Source organism: Paroedura picta, chromosome 7 (assembly GCF_049243985.1).
Source record: "Paroedura picta isolate Pp20150507F chromosome 7, Ppicta_v3.0, whole genome shotgun sequence".
In the NCBI taxonomy this organism is placed as follows: domain Eukaryota; kingdom Metazoa; phylum Chordata; class Lepidosauria; order Squamata; family Gekkonidae; genus Paroedura; species Paroedura picta.
Window position 1 is genome coordinate 121,053,828 of NC_135375.1, and position 20,739 is coordinate 121,074,566.

The following is a 20,739-nucleotide window of genomic DNA, read 5'->3' on the forward strand; positions in this document are numbered from 1 at the left end:
GACTATTGGAGGGACCAATTGGCAGGCGCAAAGCACCTGCTGATTAGTCCCTCCGAGTCCCCGCCAGAGCAACTGCGAGCCGCGTCTCTCGCCGCGTCACACCGCTGCTCAAGGGAGCCCCCGGCAGTCGCACGGAGCGCGACTGCTGGGGGCTCCCATGCCTAGCGCCTGCTGTATTTTAGGTACAACGGGCTTGATTACTAGTATATATATAAAAGTTCTAGAAGCTCCCAAGAGTGCTCACCCCTCCCACAATAGAGGGCGATTTTCCCGCCCAGAGTCACGTGATATGGGTTAGCTGTTACCCAAATCGAAATGCCTATGTATACCAGGGTTATTGAACCCGCAGGAACTCAAAGCAAATGTAAATGGTAAAATAGAAATATAAGCTTTATTGAAAGGAACATAGAATCATAGAATCATAGATTCATAGAGTTGGAAGGGACCACCAAGGCCATCTAGTCCAACCCCCTGCTCAACGCAGGATCAGCCCTAAGCATGCTAAAGCATCCAAGAAAAGTGTGTATCCACCTTTGCTTGAAGACTGCCGCGTCTGGCTACAAGCTTCCTTGGCTCCCCATCTCAAAAGGAATTCTATGAGGACATGGTCACTTCCCCCTAGGGTCCCCACCTCCTTCACCTCATCCACCAACTCTTGCCTGTTGGTCAGTATTAAGTCCAGTATGGCTGAACCTCTTGTGGGTTCATCTACCATTTGATAAATGAAATTGTCAGCCAGGCAGGTCAGAAAGTTGCATGACTGAGGACGCTTTGCAGAGTTTGTTTCCCAGCACACATCTGGAAAATTGAAGTCACCCATGATGACAAGGTCCTGCCGTTTGGATATTTTCTCAAGCTGCTCACAAAGTGCAGCATCCACATCCTCTCGTTGGTCAGGCGGTCGGTAGCAGACACCAACCACCACACTGTTTGTTTTCCCCTCGCTTATTTTCACCCAGATGCTTTCCACTGTAGATATACTCTTCTTCAGTAGAATTTCCTGACAGGTATAGAATCATAGAATCATAGAGTTGGAAGGAGCCATATAGGCCATCTAGTCAAACCCCCTGCTCAATGCAGGATCAGCCCTAAGCATCCTAAAGCATCCAAGAAAAGTGTGTATCCAGCCTTTGCTTGAAGACTGCCAGTGAGGTAAGCCCTTTCCTCACATACAGTGCCACTCCTCCACCTCTTCGATCTATTCTGTTTTTTCTGAACAGTTCATATCCATCCACTATTACATTCCAGTCATGAGAATCATTCCACCAAGTTTTTGTGATGCCTACTAGATCATACCTTTCCATCAGCATGAGAAGTTCCAGCTCTTCCTTCTTATTGCCCAATCTTCGGGCGTTAGTATAAAGGTATCTGAATCCTTTTACTTTTGGTTTCCTATGAGCTGGCCTTCCTGGTTGGGCTGCCCCTGATCAGTCTCCTTCCTTACACTCCCTATGCTGAACGTTTCCTTCCCCTTGTGGCTTCAGTTTAAAGCTCACCTGATTAATCTCCCCAGGTTCCTGCCAAACACATTCTTCGCCAGTTTCGATAAGTGCAGTCCATCAGGTGCTAGTAGGCCTTCCTCAAGAAAGCCTATCCCATGGGCCCAGAAACCAAATCTCTCCTGCCGGCACCAACTACGCAGCCAGTGATTCACCTCCATTATCTTCCTCTCCCGACGCATTCCTCTTCCCTTGACAGGCAAGACTTGTGCCCCCATTTGCTTGAGCTTCCTCCCTAGATCTTGATAGTCTGTTTTAATAGGAGCGATGGTATTCACGGACATGTCATTCGTTCCCACATGGACCACCACAAATGGGTAGCGATCCGTAGATTTGAGGAGTTTGGGCAGCCGTTCCGAAACATCTTTAATTTTCGCCCCTGGCAAGCAACACACCTCTCGGGTTAGGGGGTCGGGCCCAGCCACATGGCAATCCATTCCTCTTAGCAGGGAGTCTCCAATTACCAGTACTCTCCTTTTTCTTTTCTTCTCAACACCATTTCCTTCTATCTCCGTGGCCTCTTCACTTTGTCTTAGACTTTGTTTTGGGACCTCTTCCCTCATTGACACTTGCACCTCCTGTGCAAGGGCCTGAAATCTATTTTGGAACTCCAAAGGTCCTGAGAATCGTCTCGCTCTACGCCGTTGAGTCTTTTTCCTAACTGTCTGCAGAGGTTCCATAATGAGGTCAATCCCCTTACTCTCTTCAAGACTGGTTCCATCCTCTTTATTCCGATAACAAAAAACATTCAGATAAAAAAAACATAACAAAAAGACACACAGATAGCTACACACCTACAAGCAGTCGCATAGAGAAGGGGCAGGAAGACGGGAACACTTGATAATTACCTGTCCGAGGAATGGTAGATCAGAGGAAGCGACACGAACCAGTGTGAGTGTTCCAAAGGTCCCGGGCTGGAAGACACTCAGAGTGGTTGTGTGAAGCCACAGGTTTTATGGGGTTTTGGGAAGGGGGCTACGTGATAAAGCTCAGGTGAGCATGTTCTAGAAGTTTCCAGGGTCCCTGGAGGTTGGGACAATGCCTGGCCAACTGGGGGGGCGGAATGGCCATAGATGGGTTTGGACAAAGGTGTTAATGGGTCCGAGGAAGGGAGCCATCATATCTCAATGGGTTTAACTGTAGGGTTTGGGTAAGAGATTTCCCCTGGCAGAAGGGCCAAGAATGAGTGATGTGCAAATACAACGAAATTGGCCAAGAGCCCCTGGCCAAACCAGTTCTGGCCAGACCATGCTTTCAGCAAAACTGGGGTGGGGATGTTAATCAGAGTTCAGATGCACCTGAAATTCCAACCTGTAACAAAGGACAAGCCGAGGCATGCCCTGGTTTCCAGGATGGATTCTGCCCTAGCAGTGTGTCTTGTCAGGGTGTTTCAGAGGGGACATGATAGCCCTCTTTAAGTATTTGAAAGGTTGTCACTTGGAGGAGGGCAGGATGCTGTTTATGCTGGCTGCAGAGGAGAGGAAACGCAGTAATGGGTTTAAACTTCAAGTACAATGATATAGGCTAGATATCAGGAAAAAGTTTTTCACAGTCAGAGTAGTTCAGCAGTGGAATGGGCTGCCTAAGGAGGTGGTGAGCTCCCCCTCACTGACAGTCTTCAAGCAAAGGTTAGATACACACTTTTCTTGGATGCTTTAGGATGCTTAGGGCTGATCCTGCGTTGAGCAGGGGGTTGGACTAGATGGCCTGTATGGCCCCTTCCAACTCTATGATTCTATGAGTGTGTTCCTGTGTCTGGCTTGCTCCCAAGCCTAGACGGTTGCAGTGTACTACTGGTTGTGGAGTACAGTGTGCCAGCATGTGGGGCAGGGATGCTGCCATACCATAACATAGCATTATCCCCTCAGTTCTCCTTCCCACCGCTGGAACAGGCAAGTCAATCCATTATCAGCGGCCCACAGCGGGGAAGGAGGGAGGGTTGTGTGACTGCACAGAAGACCACTCAACGAACAACAGTTACAGGGAAGTGCAACCCTGTTTTCATCTACATGGTTTCTGTGCAGTCCCACATGGGAGACTAGCAAGATCACACACTGTGGAGGACGGTGTGGCTTATACAGCAGAAAAATGGATTAAAGTATGGTTCAACCCACAGTAACCATAATGCACTTTCAATGCACTTGAAGATTTTCCTGTTTTGCATAGGAAAATCCCGTTGCAAACGCACATTGAAAGGGCATTATCCAATGCGCATGAAATGAGCTCAGTTCTCCTTCCAGCCGTGCACTTAAAAAGAAAAATCCATAATTGAATAGCTTTATAACATTACTAGTAATCAAGCCCGCTGTACCTGAAATACAGCGGGCGCTAGTGGGGCAGTGCGCGGCCCCCGAGCCGGCAGGCCGCCAGCAAGGGAGCCACGGTGAGCCGTGCTGTGCGCGGCTTGCAATTGCCAGCATGCCGGCGGCCTAACGCATCAGAGGCGCTTTGCGCCTCTCGACGCCTCAGGCATCCAGGAAGGACGGCGGGCGGCCAATCGGAGAGCCCAGTTGGAAGGCGCGAAGCCTCCGATTGTCAGTCCAGAGGAAGGGGCCAATCGGCACCCTTCCTCATCCTGGACAGAGCCCGCCCTAACTCCTCCCCCCGGCCCTTAGCGCATTATTTAGTCCGCGGCGCCCACGGCACCACAGGCGGTATTAAGATTCTAGTCTGTGTTTCAGGTTCTCTGAATCACAGCTTTCATTTTCCGAAGTCAAACCTCTAGCCTCTTTCGTTGTGGTGCTATAAAAGGCGTTTTGATGCAGTAAAAGGAATGGAGCTTTACTTTTTTAAAAAAAGGATTGGAATTAATATACAAAATCTGTTACAAAATCTGTTATATTGCTATGCTAGTGAATTGTCAGCATTAAAAAAAGAAACAGAGAACGGTCCTAGTGGAGAGGGTGAACTCTTCCAGGGGATGGAGGTGGGGTCGGGGAAGCTGCAGGGACCCCTATCTTGTGGAAGCCCTATTGCTGCTCTGCTGGGTCACCCAAGCCTGTCCCTGCGTGGAAAACACCTCAACCAGGGTTGAGTTAGGCTGCAGTCCAGGCACTCTGCCAGGCCTCAGGCTGCTCCCTGTCCCTCAGGTCTCCGACCCTGTCCTGCTTTTCCTCCCATCCCTGTGCTCTTCAAGTGGCCCTTTCTCCCGCCCACTGGTGTTCCTGAACACATGTGACCGGGCCCTGATCATGCAGCCAGGGACGTGCAGCAGTGGGCCTTCACCTGCCTCTGACCAGCCATTCCTCTCTCTCTCCCCCAGATGATTATGCGGTGGCCGAATACAATGCTCCATGCAGCGCAGGTAAGGAGGTGCTGAGTTCCTCTGCTGGGCTTTCTTTCCTCCAGGGAGAGGGCTGACCTGCCCTGGGATGTGGTCCTGGCCGTTGGTCTTGGCCTGTTAGCTCAAGAAGCTCCCACCGCTTTGCCCAGCAGGGGCCGTGAACCCAAGACACTGAGCTCGGGCTCACAAAATCACATGCTGGAAGACGTGGCCTGAGTCAGTCAAGTCCTCTCTTTTAAGATGACAAAGTAGAAATACATGCAGGAGGGACACAAAGAAGGAAAAAAATTCTCCTGACAGTCTGACTCTCAGAGTATTAGTTTCAACGGTCATAATGTGATCTTACATTTCAACCGGAGGTCAACATTAAACAAAGGAAGAAGAGCAGTATCCCGTCTTCCATATCTTTAATAGGCCCCGTCAAACACAACCAAGGCATAAACTAGTTGTGATGAATGTCCTCAGTCATATCATGACCGGACACGACTGAAACATTCACAACAAGCTCAGAATCTCGATCTTGCACTTGCCTCGTATGCGACAGCCCCTCCCGCATCATGTCATTTTATTTGGGGCCTTTTGAACATTATCATTCCAGTTTCCTGATGATCTCCAATGTCTTTCCCCAGAGAGCCCAAAGGAAGATCACGCCCACTGACGCACGGATACAAATCCTGAGGTGTCCCTTTGGAGACCAACCTGCAGGGTCCAGACGATGACTCGCATTCCAAGAGCCCCCACAGAAACCTCTCTGGCTCACCATTTCTCCCTCCACTTGCAATCCCTGTGGCAGATGCTGTGCTGACTCTCAGAGGACCGGCCCTTCCTCGTGCATGACAGGAGCACTTTCTGCTCATGCAGAAGAGCTGGATTTCCCCAGGGCACACCTGTTTGGCTTCTGGTCATGCCCTGAAACAAATCCTCCTTACAACCAGACTCACAGGAGCTTGGGGCAGGAGAGGTGAAGGTCAGGATGAAACTATGAACGGACACCTCATGCTTTTAAACCCCGGGGCAGTGGGACCTTGTGTTTTTTGACCACTCAGTTCACAAGCTCAGAAGCTACCTGCAAGCCTCCTGAAGGCCTTCTGGACTGGGGGCCCCAAGGTGAGTCTGCTTGGCTCCGGCACTGAGCCCTCCCCATCTCTCCCCCCCCCCAGCAGCTCTAGGGCCAGGAGGGCTCCTGTAGCTCCAGAGGGTTTGGGGAGGGAAGGAGATCAGACACTGCAGTCTAGCCTCAAGCATCCACGTCCTCTAGGGGACTTGACCTCTGTGGTCTGGAGATCGGTTGTAATTCTGGGAGGTCTCCTGTCACTGGAGCTCCACATCCCAACCCCCAAATCTCTTCCTTGCTCTAGGGGCACAGGGGCGAAGCCAGCTGGAAGGGGGCCACACAGTATGGCTTTGGCTTTCTGGAGCAGGCTTCTCCCTTGCTACAGATTCCCTGTCTTCTGTTCCCATGATGGTTATCTCCGGGGCCAAATGTTACTTCTTAGTGGGAGGTCGATTTCCTTTTTTCACCTTCTAAAACTCTCATTCCGTGTACTAATGCTGGCATTTGTATTCTGTTTCTAAGCCCAAAGAAAAAAAATATTCATTTTGCTTACGGATAAACATTAAAATACAGTTTGACACCTCATGTTTCACAGCATCTCTTATATTTTGGTATTTTTCTACCTATTTCTTTGAATAAAATGAAGGAATATTTACATTTCATCCATATTTCAAAAATACAATTTTAATTGCTAAAATATGGTAAACATAACATTGGAAATTTCTTTTCCCGATAAGTGCAAAATTTCTAGAAATGTTACTTTTGCTACAAGAGACAGATTCCTTAAGACCAGTCAGAGTGGCCAGAGCAGTTGAGCAACATATTTTACTTATTGATTTATTTGAAATATTTATTAGCTGCCTTTCTACCTGGCAGAATTTCAGAAAGTATATGCTGTAAATAAAATAATTATAAAAAGCACAAACACACAAGGATCTCACTTTAAAGTCTCCAGATCAGGACTGCCAATAAAAATACATACAAACTAAATTAGTCAAAGGTAGTCCTAAATTATCTTTGGTTGCCTCTGAAGTTTGAAAATGAGAAAACTACCCCTTCCCAAATCTTTTCTGGCAAAATCTCTCTCTCTGTTTGCTGGGCAGATTTCAAAATAATTTGAAAACATTCCTTTTCCTACACTTTGGAAGGGGGGGGGGGAATTAGCCCCCTGGATGCAGGTTGACCTAGCCAGGAAGCAAAGGGGCTCTCCCAGCCTCTTCCCCTTCTTGAAGCAGCTGGAGAGCTTCTTGATCCTTCTGAGCTGGGCATCCAGGTAGGCAGGAGCACAGGAAGTAGTCCTTTTGGGATGTGGACGAGCAGAGCAGGTAGGAACCTGTACCTGTCCTCTGCAGCACAGGCAGCCATCTTGGACGATGTTGCTGCCTGGTGAGTTGAGGAAATAGAACTTTGCAAGCTCTTAAGGCAGCCCTTTTCACCTTTGAGGAGCCCCTAAAATAATTTTGTAGAAGTCAAGGTGCACCAGAAGTGATGTCAGCTGGCCATGCCTCCCTACCACCAGCAACACCAACATTCACTGGAAGTGACATCACCACCGCTGTTAATAGGCGGGCTTGAGAAGGACTGATGGGGGGGGGGAGACAGGAGGCAGTGCAGGCTCCGCCCCCTCCCAGGCACAGAAACGACGAGAGAACTTCCTGATGCTCGGGAGGGGGGAAGGGAGCAGTAGAAGTGGCCGGTCCCTAGCTTGTGGCTCCCGCAGACCCTTCCGAGGAGCTTGCTGGTCACTGGGTGAGAGGGGAAGCTGGAATAGATGGACCAGTGGTCGGAAAAACAAAGGTGATCAAAATTCAAACCAGGAATAAAAAGTCAACGGGTCTGCAGACCCAAGAAGGGAAACAGAGGCGAAAGTCACATGGACAGATTTTATTTTGCTGCATTTCTCCTGCCGGCCTCTGCAGCTGAGCCAAACAGATCTCCTCTTCACACAAGGAGAGAAGCATCAGGAAACCCCAGCCTTAATCCACACCCGTGGCCATGCAAAAGCACAGATTCTGTTCCAACACTAGCACTCAGGCGAAATCCCTGACGACCCCAAAAGAAACGCTTGACACTGTCAAGATACAAAGAGAGGGTTTTATTGCATCTGTTCACAAAAGGCACGAGAAAACAGGGTGTTCCAATGAGGTCCTCTTCAAGGCTACGGATTTGGTGCCGACAACGTGAAGGCCTGTAAAGAGGTCGATGCTTTATTCCGAGGGAAGTAGTAGCTACAGAAGAATGTTAAGGATTTGTCTTGACAATTTCTAGCTGCTGGCTTGGGGGGGGGGGGAAGAGAACATTCTGGAATTCCCGGGAGGGGGGGAATGGTGCTTTGAGGTTTTCACTCCCTTTTGGGGCCAGAAATAAAGCAGGATAACTGCGGTGGGTCGACTGGATAGTCTGCCTTGGCTACGCTGAGGCCCTCACCATGGCCAAGTCTGAAGTCCTGCTGCCTAACAAGCAGTTACAGCTCCTTAAATATGGAGGTGAAACCAAGCATTTGAATGAGAGTTGAGATCTAATTCAATCCAAAGCAGCCATCTTAGCATTTCAGAGCCAGAAGAGGCCTTAATTCAGTCTGTCCCATGCAGCCAATGAGGAAAATTCTTAACGCTTGCTATTGGGGCTGCTACTAACAAAATAAATAAATCTCCCTTTTCAGAAGGATACACAAAAGTGGGGATTCCTCTTGTGGCCAAGTATTTTCTAATGAGACGCTCCGTCCCATACCAATTAAAACCTTTGGTGGCATAGCCAATGCGAGGGAGGTGGACGCTTGCTGAGAGAGAGAGAAAGAGAAGAAAATGCTTTCACAGTAGCCACAATGCCCTTCCAAAGGGACAACTTCCTAGTTATCCAAGTGAACCATCAAGTCCCCTGGAACATTCCATGGGAGGAGAGATGGCCATGAAGGGGCTAAAGAACTAGAGTTGGCCATGAATTTCGGTCGGTTTGTGAAGCAATGATCATGAACTGAAGACCCACCACAAACTTTCACAAATTTTGATGCAATTTGTGGCAGTTTATTTGTGAATAGAAGAAAGCAGGGATTTAAACCCCCTGCTTTCTGCTCTTCAGGAAAACAGCTGAGCGGTGGGGGGCTTACTGCAACCTGCCTATTTAGGTTAAATGGCTGGATCCCTGCTTTCTGCTTGTTGTGAAAAGACATGGGGAGCAGAAATCAGGGATAAAAACAGATCCCAATTTGGGGTTGGATGCCCAAACAGCCCCTTTAACCTCCTGAGCCATGAGAGCAGATTTCCCTTTAAAGGGGCTTTCTTGGGCAGTCCTGGTGGCCCAAGAAAGCCCCTTTAAACAGCTGGGTGAAACGAAGAAACTGCAGCTCAGCTGTTTAGATTGGAAACATCCGAGAGGTATTTTCTGCACCAGCCCCTAGCTGCACAAAAAAGCCCCTTTAAAAAACCAATCCATGGGAGCAGACTGCCCATGCCTTTCAACAGTTCTGTGTATAAACCTGTTTCTGTTTGTATGCCCACAGATTGGGTTCATGGTTCACTTTGTGGTTTGTGCCCATCCCAAATTGGGAGGCCGAGGAGCATTAAAAGAGCCCTCCCATACATTGAGCCTCTTGTGGCGCAGTGGTAAGGCAGAAGACATGCTGTCTGAAGCTCTGCCCATGTGGCTGGGAGTTCAATCCCAGCAGCAGGCTCAAGGTTGACTCAGCCTTCCATCCTTCCGAGGTCGGTAAAATGAGTACCCAGCTTGCTGGAGGGGTAAAACCGTAATGACTGGGGAAGGAAACAGCAAATCCACCCTGTATTGAGTCTGCCATGAAAACGCTGGAGGGCGTCACCCCAAGGGTCAGACATGACCCGGTGCTTGCACAGGGGATACCTTTACCTTTTACCCATACGTGTCTCCCACAAGGAGTGTTTCTGAATGCCCACCCCAGCACAGCCATGGGCCCAGTTCTGCCCCTCAGCTGTTTCCCAGACTGGGGGCAGGAGGGCTGTACAAGGAAGCAGAGGCAACTTTGAGCCTCACTGTCGACCCTGGATTGGAGGCATGGGCACATCTGCCACAGCAGGGTCCCCTACCCCCTCCTCGCCTGCAGGCACCTCTGGAACTCTGACAGTGGTTGGCTCAGGCACAACAGGGCTGCCCTGGGAGGGACAGCCAACCACCAGATGGCTGCCGCAGGAGAAGATGAGAAAGCCAAATGTAGGAGTGGAGTAATTTTTTTAAAAAGAAAAGACACAGCACCCAGAAAATGGAGTGAGAGGATAAAACCAACACTGGTGGAGATATGAATTAAACATTTTAATCTGCACAGCCCATCAGTTCTTCAGTGACCAATCAGAGGCCATGCTGGAGAAGAGCCACACTTTCTAAAACCCTCCGTGCTCTCGGCGCCTGTAAGGGGCAACGCAGTCAGGGGAGGAGCCCTTGTTGCTGCCATTGGAAGTCTGAACTAAACTGAGAGGTGACTGCAAAAGGTGGAGTCTGGCTCACAAGGAATCCTGGGAATCCTCCCATCAGCTACAGAGCAGACGGGAGGCTGCCTACGAGGTTTCCAACACTCTCCAGCCAAGCACGCTTACCGCCCCTTTCCTTGGCGGCCCGAGACAGTTTCTTCAATCCCATTCCCAAAGCAGAGAGCTGAATCCCAGACAAACTGTTGGAACGGTCCCGGTGCTGCGCTATGATGAGAGCCAGCTAAGGCAGACAGACAGACAGACAAAGGAGAAAGCCAATCAGACAGCTAGAAACAAATCACTGCATGGATTACATAGGAATGCTGCCCTCCCCATCGATGGGCAAGTACTGCAGTGTGTGCAGCGTTTAAGAGTGGGGGCATCGTGGTTAAGAGTGGCAGCTTCTAATCTGGCAAGCCAGGCTCGATTCCCTGCTCCCCCACACATAGCCAACTGGGTGACCATGGGTGTAACTGGGTTACAGTCCTGATAGTGCTGTTCTCACAGAGCATTCTCTCAGCCCCACCTACCTCACAGAGTGTCTGTTGTGGGGTGAGGAAGGGAAGGCGACTGTAAACCCCTTTGAGACTCCTTTGGGAGTATAAAACCAAACTCTTCTTCTTGGGACCAAGACTGAAAACAGCAGAGTGCTCTGATTTTGTTCCCCAATTTCTAGACCAGGGTTTCGGGAAACCCTGAGGTTTCTTGAGGGCCCTGGAAGGGTTTCCCGAATGGGCGGGAGTTAATATTTAATTCTTAAACATTTATCAGGTGATATAACCATACATGTTGACTCATCCACCCCTCCCAAAATGGCCAGTGATGGGCCTGGAGGGGGTGGGAAGGGGAGGGACACCAGGTGGGCATGTCCACAGCTCTGCTTCCCAACCACATTCTGCACGATCCCACAACCTCTGGGGTTTCTCAAAGCCTGAAGAAGGTTTCAGGGGTTTCTGGGAAAGGCTGTTCTAGACGCTTATGGCTGCTTGGAAATGCAACTGCCTCCCAGTCTGGGGGCTCTGCTTCGGAGGCAGCCTGGGCTTCCCCGGAAGGCTGCCTGAACTCACCCGCTGAGGGCTCAGATAAGGAGAGAGAGGCAGTCAACAGGGCTCACATCTCACACTCCCATAGACACAGCCTTCCACGGGCAAGCACAGAGCCCTTCCCCACATCTTGCTGAGCACTTGCAAGAGCAGCTCCGCTTTGGGGAGAGCGGCAGACCTCCCCGGGTCCCGGAGCCAGCCAGGAAAGGAGGGCTACAGTTTCCCAGACACCTTGAATCTGAGCCTGCGGCCACAGGGCCATTCCTAGCCCACAAGCTACTGTTGCTTAGCAAAATCCAAAATGAAAAATTCTATCCAGCAAGTGAGCGGGACGGCTGAGTCTGCTCCAGGTGCAACCGCAGTTTCGTTTGGCTCCAGGCAAGACGGTGCAGAGGTCATGTGTCTTGGCACTTTGGTCTGGTGATGGAAACGGAGACAGGGCTCTTGGCATAGTTACCAGATCCTGGCCTTGGTTTCTGGATTCCTTGTCATCAATAGGGAATAAAAGTGTCCCACCCAACGTCAAGTCTGCAAAACGAATTAACAAGAGCAGAAAGGAACACTTAAGCAGGGGCACAACTGGGTGGCTGTTGGGAGTGCAGCACTTTCTCCGGTCCTTCTATTTCCTGCCATGCTTAGCACTGCACGGATCTACCACTGAGAGGCAGAAGCGGACAAATCCGACAGGGAAGGTGACATTAGTATTATTATATTTATTATTCGATTTGCATGACCGCCACTTTTGGAAACCAGCTTGCGGCAGCTCACAGTATTTCAATACAAATCAATACATTAAAGACCATTAAAATTCCCCATTAAAAAGGTAAAGGTATCCCCTGTGCAAGCACCGAGTCATGTCTGACCCTTGGGGTGACGCCCTCTAGCGTTTTCATGGCAGACTCAATACGGGGTGGTTTGCCATTCACTTCCCCAGTCATTACCGTTTACCCCCCCAGCAAGCTGGGTCCTCATTTTACCGACCTCGGAAGGATGGAAGGCTGAGTCAACCTTGAGCCAGCTGGTGGGATTGAACTCCCAGCCTCATGGGCAGAGCTTCGGACAGCATGTCACTGCCTTACCACTCTGCGCCACAAGAGGCTCTTTAATTCCCCATTAAAAACCCCATAAACAGTGACTCACTCACAACGATGGTGATTGAATAAAACTATTCCCATACAGGCCCACTGGATGAGCAGAAGGGAGCAGATGGATAATTGGGCATAGGATGGAACAATCTGGGGAACCAGGCCAGTCTAATGCTGGCCTCCCCCCGCCCCTGGGAGAAAGGCCCTATCTTAGCCGCCGGTCATCACCCGGCCTCAGACAAACGCCTGGCAGAAGAGCTCCATACAGTCCAAGACTGCCCATTCCCTTATTGATTTATCAAACAGATATATTGCTCAGTCCAGCTTGAAGGACTCACGGGGCTTTCAGCCCCCAAAGTGGGGGGCCTCAGTTTTGTTCCTCCCAACGGGCGAGGAGTGAGTCTTCTCTTTGGGGATACCCCAACCAGGGCTAATCGGAGAGACGGCAAGTCCCTGCTTTCGCAACATCAGGAGTGTTCCTTCCGCACTAGACTTACCGTCCATCTTTCCTGCTAGCTCATAGACCCTCCTTGGCTGGGCAGAACGATTCTCCAGAGCTGTGAAGAGGCCTCCTCTCCCCCAACGCCCAGAGTCGTCTAGGGCAGAAGACACAGCGGCAATACCGTCCTTAGTTCTATCAAAGGACGGCTGTAGCAGAGATCAGCTGCTCAGCAGGTAGAAGAGACGCCTGCTCAGAGTTCCTGCGGGGTCTCCTCCTCAGGGGTGTCTCGGCGGGTTCACGAGAGGTGGTGGGAACACCCCATGAAGGGAGTGGGAAAAGAAGAGGCAGAGGTCTTCCCAGACTTCAGGGGCTGTGTCAGAGGGGAAGGACAGAGCAGTGACCCCCCCCCCCGCACAGGAAAGGGGTTGCTGGACCCCCGGGAGCATTTGGGGTGGAAAAAAAACGGACATAAAACCAACTCTTCTTCTCTTCTAAGCTTGGTGGGAAAAGAACTGATGTTTAACCGTGTTTAGTGTTTTCTAGTGTGCAAAGAGCTTCACTGTCCTAAGGCAACCCTTAGAGGGACCCTGCAAGGTTGGCCAAAATTATTATTTGCTATCACAGGTCTTGTCTAAATCCTTTGGAATCCACACCAGGAGAGAATCCAGGCAGCCCAGCCTCTTAGCCACTGGGAGCACCCTCAGCACCGAGAACTGGAACTCTCCCCCTCCCTCCGCCTGCCCCTCTGCCATGCCCTTAGACAGCACCGGGCTGTTCCAGCAGAGCCCACCCCCTTCCACACGTACCCACACAATGCACGATGATGGCGTCCTCTTCTCCCGCTCCAGGGTGGGTGACATCGCCCAGGACGTACTGGATGGCGCTCAGCTCAGGGTCTGAGGTGAAGTCCAGGTCCGTCTCTGGCCTCTGCCCCTCCTCTTCCTCCGCACTACTCTCCTCGGATGCAAGGCCGCAGGATCGGTACTGGTTTGCTTCCCACCAGGCCATCCTGCAGGGGGTGACAAACGTCCCTTCAGAGGTCCGGGAACGGACCCTCCATTATGCTCAAGCCACTCACAACGCATTACGATGACCGCCAGAATGTGGTGTCTGTTGACATCCACTCCCAAAGAAGCCTGAATACAAGCAAACAGCACAGTCAAAGAAAAACCTTTGAGAAATTCGCTTGGGATTAATAAGATGAGTTTTGAAAGAGAGACTGCGGAGTTGCAACTGATAATGAGGCAACGCATCCAGCAGAATCCGCCTCCCCAGATGAGACGCCACTCCTGGGAGGACTCTGAGGGGCCCCACCCCACCCCCAGGGGCATGGGTGCCACTACGTGATGGAACTGGGGCGCCTCCGGGCCCTACTGCTTCCGGAGCTCAGCTTCCGCCTTCTTCCGCCTCTTTTCTTCCTTCAGCTGGGCCTTCTTTGCTGCCGCCTCCTGGAGTTTTTGCCGCCGAGCTTCCAGCTCTTCAGGGCTCAGTTTACGTTTTTTCTTACTGGGTGCTGCTGGAATGCCTGTGGCAAGCACCTAGCAGGGGGAAAGGATTCACGGGTTTCAGCACCAACTCTTCCTCCCTCCCTCTCTCTAGACAGCTGGGGAGAAGCCTTCAGCAAGGGGCCACCTGGCTGCCGAGGGGGAGACTCTGGACAACTGTGCACAGCAGATGTCCCCAACATGGGGAAAGTGGGCATTACTGCACCCACCAATGCTTCTCCTGCCCCCCCCCAGTTTTTAGAAAATGGGTGGAGCCAGTTTAGACTATTGTCGAGTGATGCATAATTTCACTCCCAACAAAGTGTGTTTGGCCCCACCTTCCATGACAGCCATTTTGTAGTGGGCTGTCTCTTATGGCAGCCATTTTGTGACCGTCTCTCTCTCCGTGTCGGAATGCCGCCTGTGCCTGCAGACTCAAAAGGGCTGGAGACCCCTGGCATACAGACTGGGATCGCTGGCCCCCTAAGTCAGCCAAGGATTCCTCTGCAGTAGAGGCAGGTTCAAACCGTCTGCCTTCTCCTCTTCCCACCGTGTGGTTCGGATGTCGCAGCACTTCCTGCCAGGTGGTGGCAAGCCACTGGGTCCCCACTCTGCCAACCTGGGCTACAAAACAGGTGTTTGGCCTGGACAGGATGGAGACTGATGCGGGAGGTAATGGATCCTCACCTTGACCCCCACTCCCTGCTTGAGCCTGCTTTCACGCTCTGGCCACATATTCTTCTGCTGACCTGTTTCATTAATGTTGATCTATGTTTTTATGCTTTGGCTAAGTGATATTCCCTTTGACCTGTTGCTAACCTGTGTCTGTTGTGCAATGGTTTCTCACAGCTCCCCTGCTCACAGGTGTTCTGGCCTTGCTGGACTGACCTGCGCTCTGAGGAAGGCCTGCAGTGCCTGGGGGTTAGTGCGCATGCTGCTTGGGAACCTGGGCCTGGGGGGCTGAGCATCTGGCGTGTGCAAGAGTGTGCCAAGACTGGAAATGACAGCTGGGGGGGGGGGAGGTGTTATGAGAGCAGCATAAAAGTTTGCTTTTGTTTGCCATTTTCTTCATTAAAGAGATTTCTTGTTATACAACAGATCTGCTTCTTGGAAACCTGATGGAGGTTTGACATCCGGCAAACGGGAGCAGCGGCTTCCAAGCTAAAGCCACACCAATCAGGCCCACCACCAGATGTCGGCTCAGTCTTCCAGGCCATAATTAAAGAGCCACAGTGCACATCAGGCCTTACCCCCCCCCCTCCAATGAGATTTGTGGCTTAAGTGTTGTAGTCCTTGATTGAGCAGCCCTGGTGATGGAGCAGCAGTTCTGCCTGCATTGCTGTGAGGTTCCAGTTTCCCAAGAGGCATGCTGGTGCTGAAGACTCCCAGGGATTCTGGGGATGTGTCAGCACCTGGATGCTGCTATCCAGGAAAGCACCCCATGCTCCCACCTCCATTGCCTCAATGCTGCCACTGGGTCCCCTAGGGGCCATTCCCGTTCCTGCCTATATGATGCCCCTTCCCCCGAACTGACAATCGGAGGGCCCAATCGGCAGGCGCCCTCCGATTGTCAGTCCAGCGGCCAGGGATCAATTGCGAGCTGCGTGCAGCTCGGCTTGTAACTGGGCCCTGGCCGCTGAACTGACCTGGCCGCTGAACCGCTTGCTCCCACAGCCCCTCAGCTGCCGCGTCACGTCGCCCGCCACGCTGCCCGCTGCAGCTACATCGACGAACCTCTACGGCCCCGCTGCCCCCCGCTGCGCCGCCAGACTACCACCCTGCCGACAGCCCACTCGCCACCAGCTCCGGGTAGGCCACGCTGCCGCCGGGGGGGGGGGGGGGGGCAGGACGAGCTGCCTCCGGCTCACGCGGTGCCCCACGACCCCCCCTCGAGTCCGCCCCCTCGCGCGGTGCCCATCAACGACCGGCCCCTCACGCTCCAAAGCCCCGCTAGCGCCCGCTGCATTCCAAGAGCAGCAGGCTTATTTGCTAGTTCTTAATAAAGAAACTTTCTTATAGAGAAGTCTGGCTTCTTGGGAAACTGAGCACTCTGTTAGAAAGATGGTCCCCGAGACCCATTCAAAGCCAAGAGGTCAAAGAGTGGCCCCTTAGCCAGATCCTTACGTTGGCCTTGTTGCGGAGGGCTCTTCCCTCTCCCTCAAGGAGAGCTTCCTGTAGATCCAGCAGCCCTTCAAAGGCCTTCTCATCCTCTCGGCTGGGGTCCTTGGAGTAGTCTTTGCCTTCGTACAGGTACATGTGGCCTTAAAAGGGGAAGAACTCAACGTAAAGATCACTCCGGATTCTAATACAGAACAGGGACAGCCTCACCGTTTTCATTGAAGGGACTTCCCTTATTGTTTTGGCAACAGTCCCAGATTTCTGACAGGATGTCTTACTATTTAACTTTTATCCTGCCTACCTCTGAGGAGGGGTCCCCCAACGTGGGGTCCACGCGCACCATGACACATCTTTCTTGGGGCCTGCCATGTGGATTTAGAAAGCCGGGCAGGACAGGGGGGGCCATTGGAGATTTGATTGGCTGTGCGGTTTTTTAAAAACATTGCTTAGGCGGCAGCAGCAGCCACCACAACGCTGGGTGAAGGCAGGGAAATGGTGGCGGCCATTTTGTGACTGCAGCGGCCCCCATTTTGCCACAATGCCCTACAAGCTGAGTCACCATTCCAAAAGTGACTGCAGGCGGAGAGAGACTGGGGCCCCTCAATCGCAAGCATTCGGGGCATCTCCCCCTTCTCTCACAACGTAGCCCTCGAAAAAGGTAGAGTAAGTTAGGCCAGGCTGGGAGGGTGACTGGCCCAAGTTCACCTCGAACCGTTCCTTGACTGTCCTAACAAAATGTGAGCAAAAATGTATATGTTTTCTATTGGAAGCACTTTCAGTAAAGCCACAAGAGGTATCAGACGCCCCATCGAGTGAGATTGATTTCCATTCTACCCCATTCATCTCACTTAATTGCCCTCCTGTGCAGGAGTCCTTCCGACAGAGGGAGGGGAACACGGACCACACACTCTGCCGCTTGCAAAAGGAAAACGTAAGTGACAATTCCCGGGTGTCGGAGCCTTTGGGTTTTGTGTACAGGAAGGGCTGTTCTATCCTATGACTTCAGGTTTTAAAATGGAAGTTTTATCTTAGGCCCACAGAAATGATGAAATTGCTCTCATTAGTACAGAAATGGCCCACTACCCTGGAATGCCATAGAGCAGGGGAAGTCAACCTGTGGTCCTCCAGATGTCCATGGACTACAATTCCCACGAGCCCCTGCCAGCGTTTGTCCATGAACATCTGGAGGACCACAGGTTGACTACCCCTGCCATAGAGAATGGTGCTCGGAAAAGCCACAGGCGAGACACACAATGGAGTTAAGCTTCCTTGTTCTGGCCCAGAGGTGGCCAAACCGGGGCTCACTGGAGGTCCATGGACTACAATTATCATGAGCCCCTGCTGGCAGGGGCTCATGGTAATTGTAGTCCATGGACCTCCAGCGAGCCACAGTTTGGCCACCTCTGCTCTAGACAGTCTGGAATTCTTTCTTCTTCTTCCTTTTTTTTTGGGGGGGGGGTGTCTGGAATTCTGAAAGGAAGACCTGCAGGGAGCCTCTCCTTTTGGGGACACAGGGTGGCTGCAGAAGCAGGTTCAGAAGGACTGCTGAGGAAGAGCCAAGGAATTCAGCACAATCCCAATTCGGATATCAGAGGCATACTTTCTGCTTCCTGGTCTCCGTTTCCGTCTGTGGGCGGCTGCACAAGATCCACGACCCATTCTCCTGCCCGTGATCCCCCAAGAACTTGGCCTAGGTCCACATCGCAGAGGGAGCTGCCATCCAAGGACAACAATCTGTCCAAGCCAAATTTCAGAATTTCACTCAGCTTTAAAAAAGGAGAAAAGGATGAGGGTTAAAGCCTTCCCCATCACATATTGCAGTGTGGCTAGAATGGGGTTCACCTACCCCTGGGGTCCCCACCAGCTTGTCAAGTGTTGCTAGAAAGCGGGCAGGATCAGGGAGGACTTTTGTCCCGCAAAGCTCCACATGGGCCACTAGAGATTTGACTGTACCGATTTCAGAAAACACTGCTTGGGGAGCAACGGCCACCACAGCACCATCTGACTGGAGATAAGCTGAGGCAGCCATTGTATAGTTGGCTCTGCCTCCCGCAGAAGCCATTTTGCAGCTGCCATTCTGTACCTTCCATCCCCGCTTCCCACGAGGAACATGGCGTCTCAGGTGTAAACTGCACGGAGCTTTTATTCCAACCCCAGGTCGATTCAGTCCCTGCCCTCTACACAGAATGCGATTTCCGTTTGGATTTTGGGCGATTTAAATTTTCCTTCTGCAGCAAGAAGGATTGATCCGGAGTGACCCTACCTTTATTGTGTGATATCTCAGACTGCTTTTAATCCTGAATACCCATTTGGGAAAGAAAGCTCCGTGGGAGAGAACCTCTGATAGGCTACACCTGGTCATGTGACACGCTTGCCTTAAAGGAGAAGCTCCTAATTTCTCTCAACTTCTGTCGGTCCTGGATTTTTCCTCCCTCCTCTGCCTTTTTCGATCCTCATCCCCCCCCCTCAAGAAAAGAAAGAAAGAGGCTTGGCTCCCCCCCTTCTGAATTACCCTAACCACATGCAGAACACTTTTCTGTTTCAATGGGGGGGGGGGGAGATCCGAGTTCAAAGCGATCTGAATTCAACAGGATTGACAATCGAATAAAGAAAGCAAGTGCGGACTCTGCCCCAGCCCTTGTTCCTCTGCTGCCTCTGGCACTCGCCTTGGGCGCTCCTGCTGGCTGAGGGTTTTCACCACCCACTCACCCCCTGCTTCCCATTCCACAAGGTGGGAGGAAGCCATTGTGACCCAAAGCGCCCACCTGAGATCAAGGTTACCTGCTCCTCCGCGGCCCCCTGCAACTTCTGGGCTCCGAGTGCGAACTGGCCCCCTCCGATGACGGCGCTGGTGAGCTGCAACTTTGAGGCGGCCCGCCGGAAGACGATCTCTTCCACCGTGTCTCTTCCAATCAAGCGGATTATTTTGACCGGCCTTGTGAGCAGACGCAAAATTTGCAAGAGAACACAAATACCTGCATCACAACTGGCTCCCTGCACAAACTTGTGCTGAGGATGGGACTCAGAGTTCGGAAATGAAGAGCCCTTCCCAAGGACACTCACAAATACACACCTGGGGCTTTCTAAGGCCGGTCCGAGTGCGAACCCTCTCACCAAACCCAAGCCCACCATTCCCAAGAAAGCTACGAGGGCGGATGGCACTCTTGTCCCCGCCACCAAGACGGCTCTGCCGTGCATCTCCTCTGCTTGACCCAAGTGGTTTTTGCCCACCCCTCATGAGGGGTTGCCCGGCTCAACCCACGGACAGGAGGTGCTGTCGGATTGGTGAAGCACGCCCTTCGTAAGAGACAGCGCCACGGCCGATAGGCTGTGAGGTTCACATGCAGGGACACAGATTCCTTCCCATCCCTTACTTGTCCTGGCCGATCCGGTGGGCTCTTGCAGAGGCCTGCAAGTCATTTTGGGGGTTGAAGTCGCTGTCCACAAAGACAACCGTGTCTGCTGCCGTGAGATTCATGCCGACTCCCCCTTGGAAGACAGAGAAAGACACACTTGATGCGTTCAATAACCAGCGTGACACCACACACAAGGCAAACAGAAATCAACGTTGAGGCGGTCCAGGTGCAAGCTCTGCTGATCAGCCATGAAGCCTGGGACCACCATAAATCCACCTGTTTTTAAAAAGACACAATTCCTGCGGAGGCCTGGCATCCCCAAGCAATCCCCTCAAGCACTAGCCACTGAAAAAGTTAATGGAAGAAAGCACCCAAACCATCTCTTGTTCTCCCCCCCCCCCATCGCCCCCTAGCAGCAGATGCCCTGAGGCAGCAACAGGCCTCTCGGCCCAAGACTTCCGCACCCCAAACTGCCTCCTCACCTGCCCGGGTGCTTAGAAGGAAGACGAAGATGGGCTGAGTGCCAAAATGCTTAATGGCCAGGTGCCTCTCTTCACCACGGACGGAGCCATCCAGACGCTCATAGCTGTACCCTTTGCAGGGAGAGAACGGAAATTATTCCTCATTGCTTTATTTATTGTATTACATTATTAATATACAGCCTTTCTCTCCAGTGGGAACACAGAAGGGCTTATTTTGTTCACATCTCTTCTGTTTTATCCCCACTACAACCCTGTGAGGTGGGCTAGGCTGAATTAGAGCTGTTTTCTTGTACCCCACTTTTTACTACCCAAAGGAGTCTTACAGTCGTCTTCCCTTCCTCTCCCCACAACAGACACCCTGTGAAGCAGGTGAGGCTGAGGGGGCTCTGAGAGAACTGGGACTGGCCCAAAGTCGCCCAGCTGGCTGCACACGGAGGAGGAGTGGGGAATCAAACCC

At 51.8% G+C, this 20,739-nt stretch overlaps 2 protein-coding genes across 9 annotated transcripts in view; one reads left to right on the top strand and one right to left on the bottom strand.

Annotated features, from left to right (window-relative positions):
- Nucleotides 1–6,421, top strand: part of LOC143841630 (alpha-2-macroglobulin-like protein 1) — an 85,494-nt gene extending 79,073 nt beyond the window's left edge. For both annotated transcript variants that reach the window (XM_077346214.1, XM_077346215.1), the window contains exons 36-37: nt 4,762–4,803; nt 5,412–6,421. In XM_077346214.1, coding sequence (XP_077202329.1) covers nt 4,762–4,803; nt 5,412–5,440 — 71 coding nt within the window. In that variant the 3' untranslated portion in view covers nt 5,441–6,421. The remainder of the gene's footprint in view (nt 1–4,761; nt 4,804–5,411) is intronic.
- A 1,495-nt stretch (nt 6,422–7,916) lies between these two features.
- Nucleotides 7,917–20,739, bottom strand: part of CHD1L (chromodomain helicase DNA binding protein 1 like) — a 30,682-nt gene continuing 17,859 nt past the window's right edge. For 5 of the 7 annotated variants that reach the window (XM_077346240.1, XM_077346237.1, XM_077346243.1 and 2 more), the window contains 12 exons: nt 20,283–20,393; nt 19,819–19,933; nt 19,226–19,379; nt 18,045–18,210; nt 16,451–16,587; nt 14,217–14,380; nt 13,649–13,851; nt 12,898–12,996; nt 11,773–11,843; nt 10,399–10,513; nt 8,507–8,615; nt 7,917–8,064 (listed from right to left, as the gene is read on the bottom strand). In XM_077346240.1, coding sequence (XP_077202355.1) covers nt 7,995–8,064; nt 8,507–8,615; nt 10,399–10,513; nt 11,773–11,843; nt 12,898–12,996; nt 13,649–13,851; nt 14,217–14,380; nt 16,451–16,587; nt 18,045–18,210; nt 19,226–19,379; nt 19,819–19,933; nt 20,283–20,393 — 1,514 coding nt within the window. In that variant the 3' untranslated portion in view covers nt 7,917–7,994. The remainder of the gene's footprint in view (nt 8,065–8,506; nt 8,616–10,398; nt 10,514–11,772; nt 11,844–12,897; nt 12,997–13,648; nt 13,852–14,216; nt 14,381–16,450; nt 16,588–18,044; nt 18,211–19,225; nt 19,380–19,818; nt 19,934–20,282; nt 20,394–20,739) is intronic. The other 2 variants (XM_077346238.1, XM_077346242.1) reach the window with 2 other exon arrangements.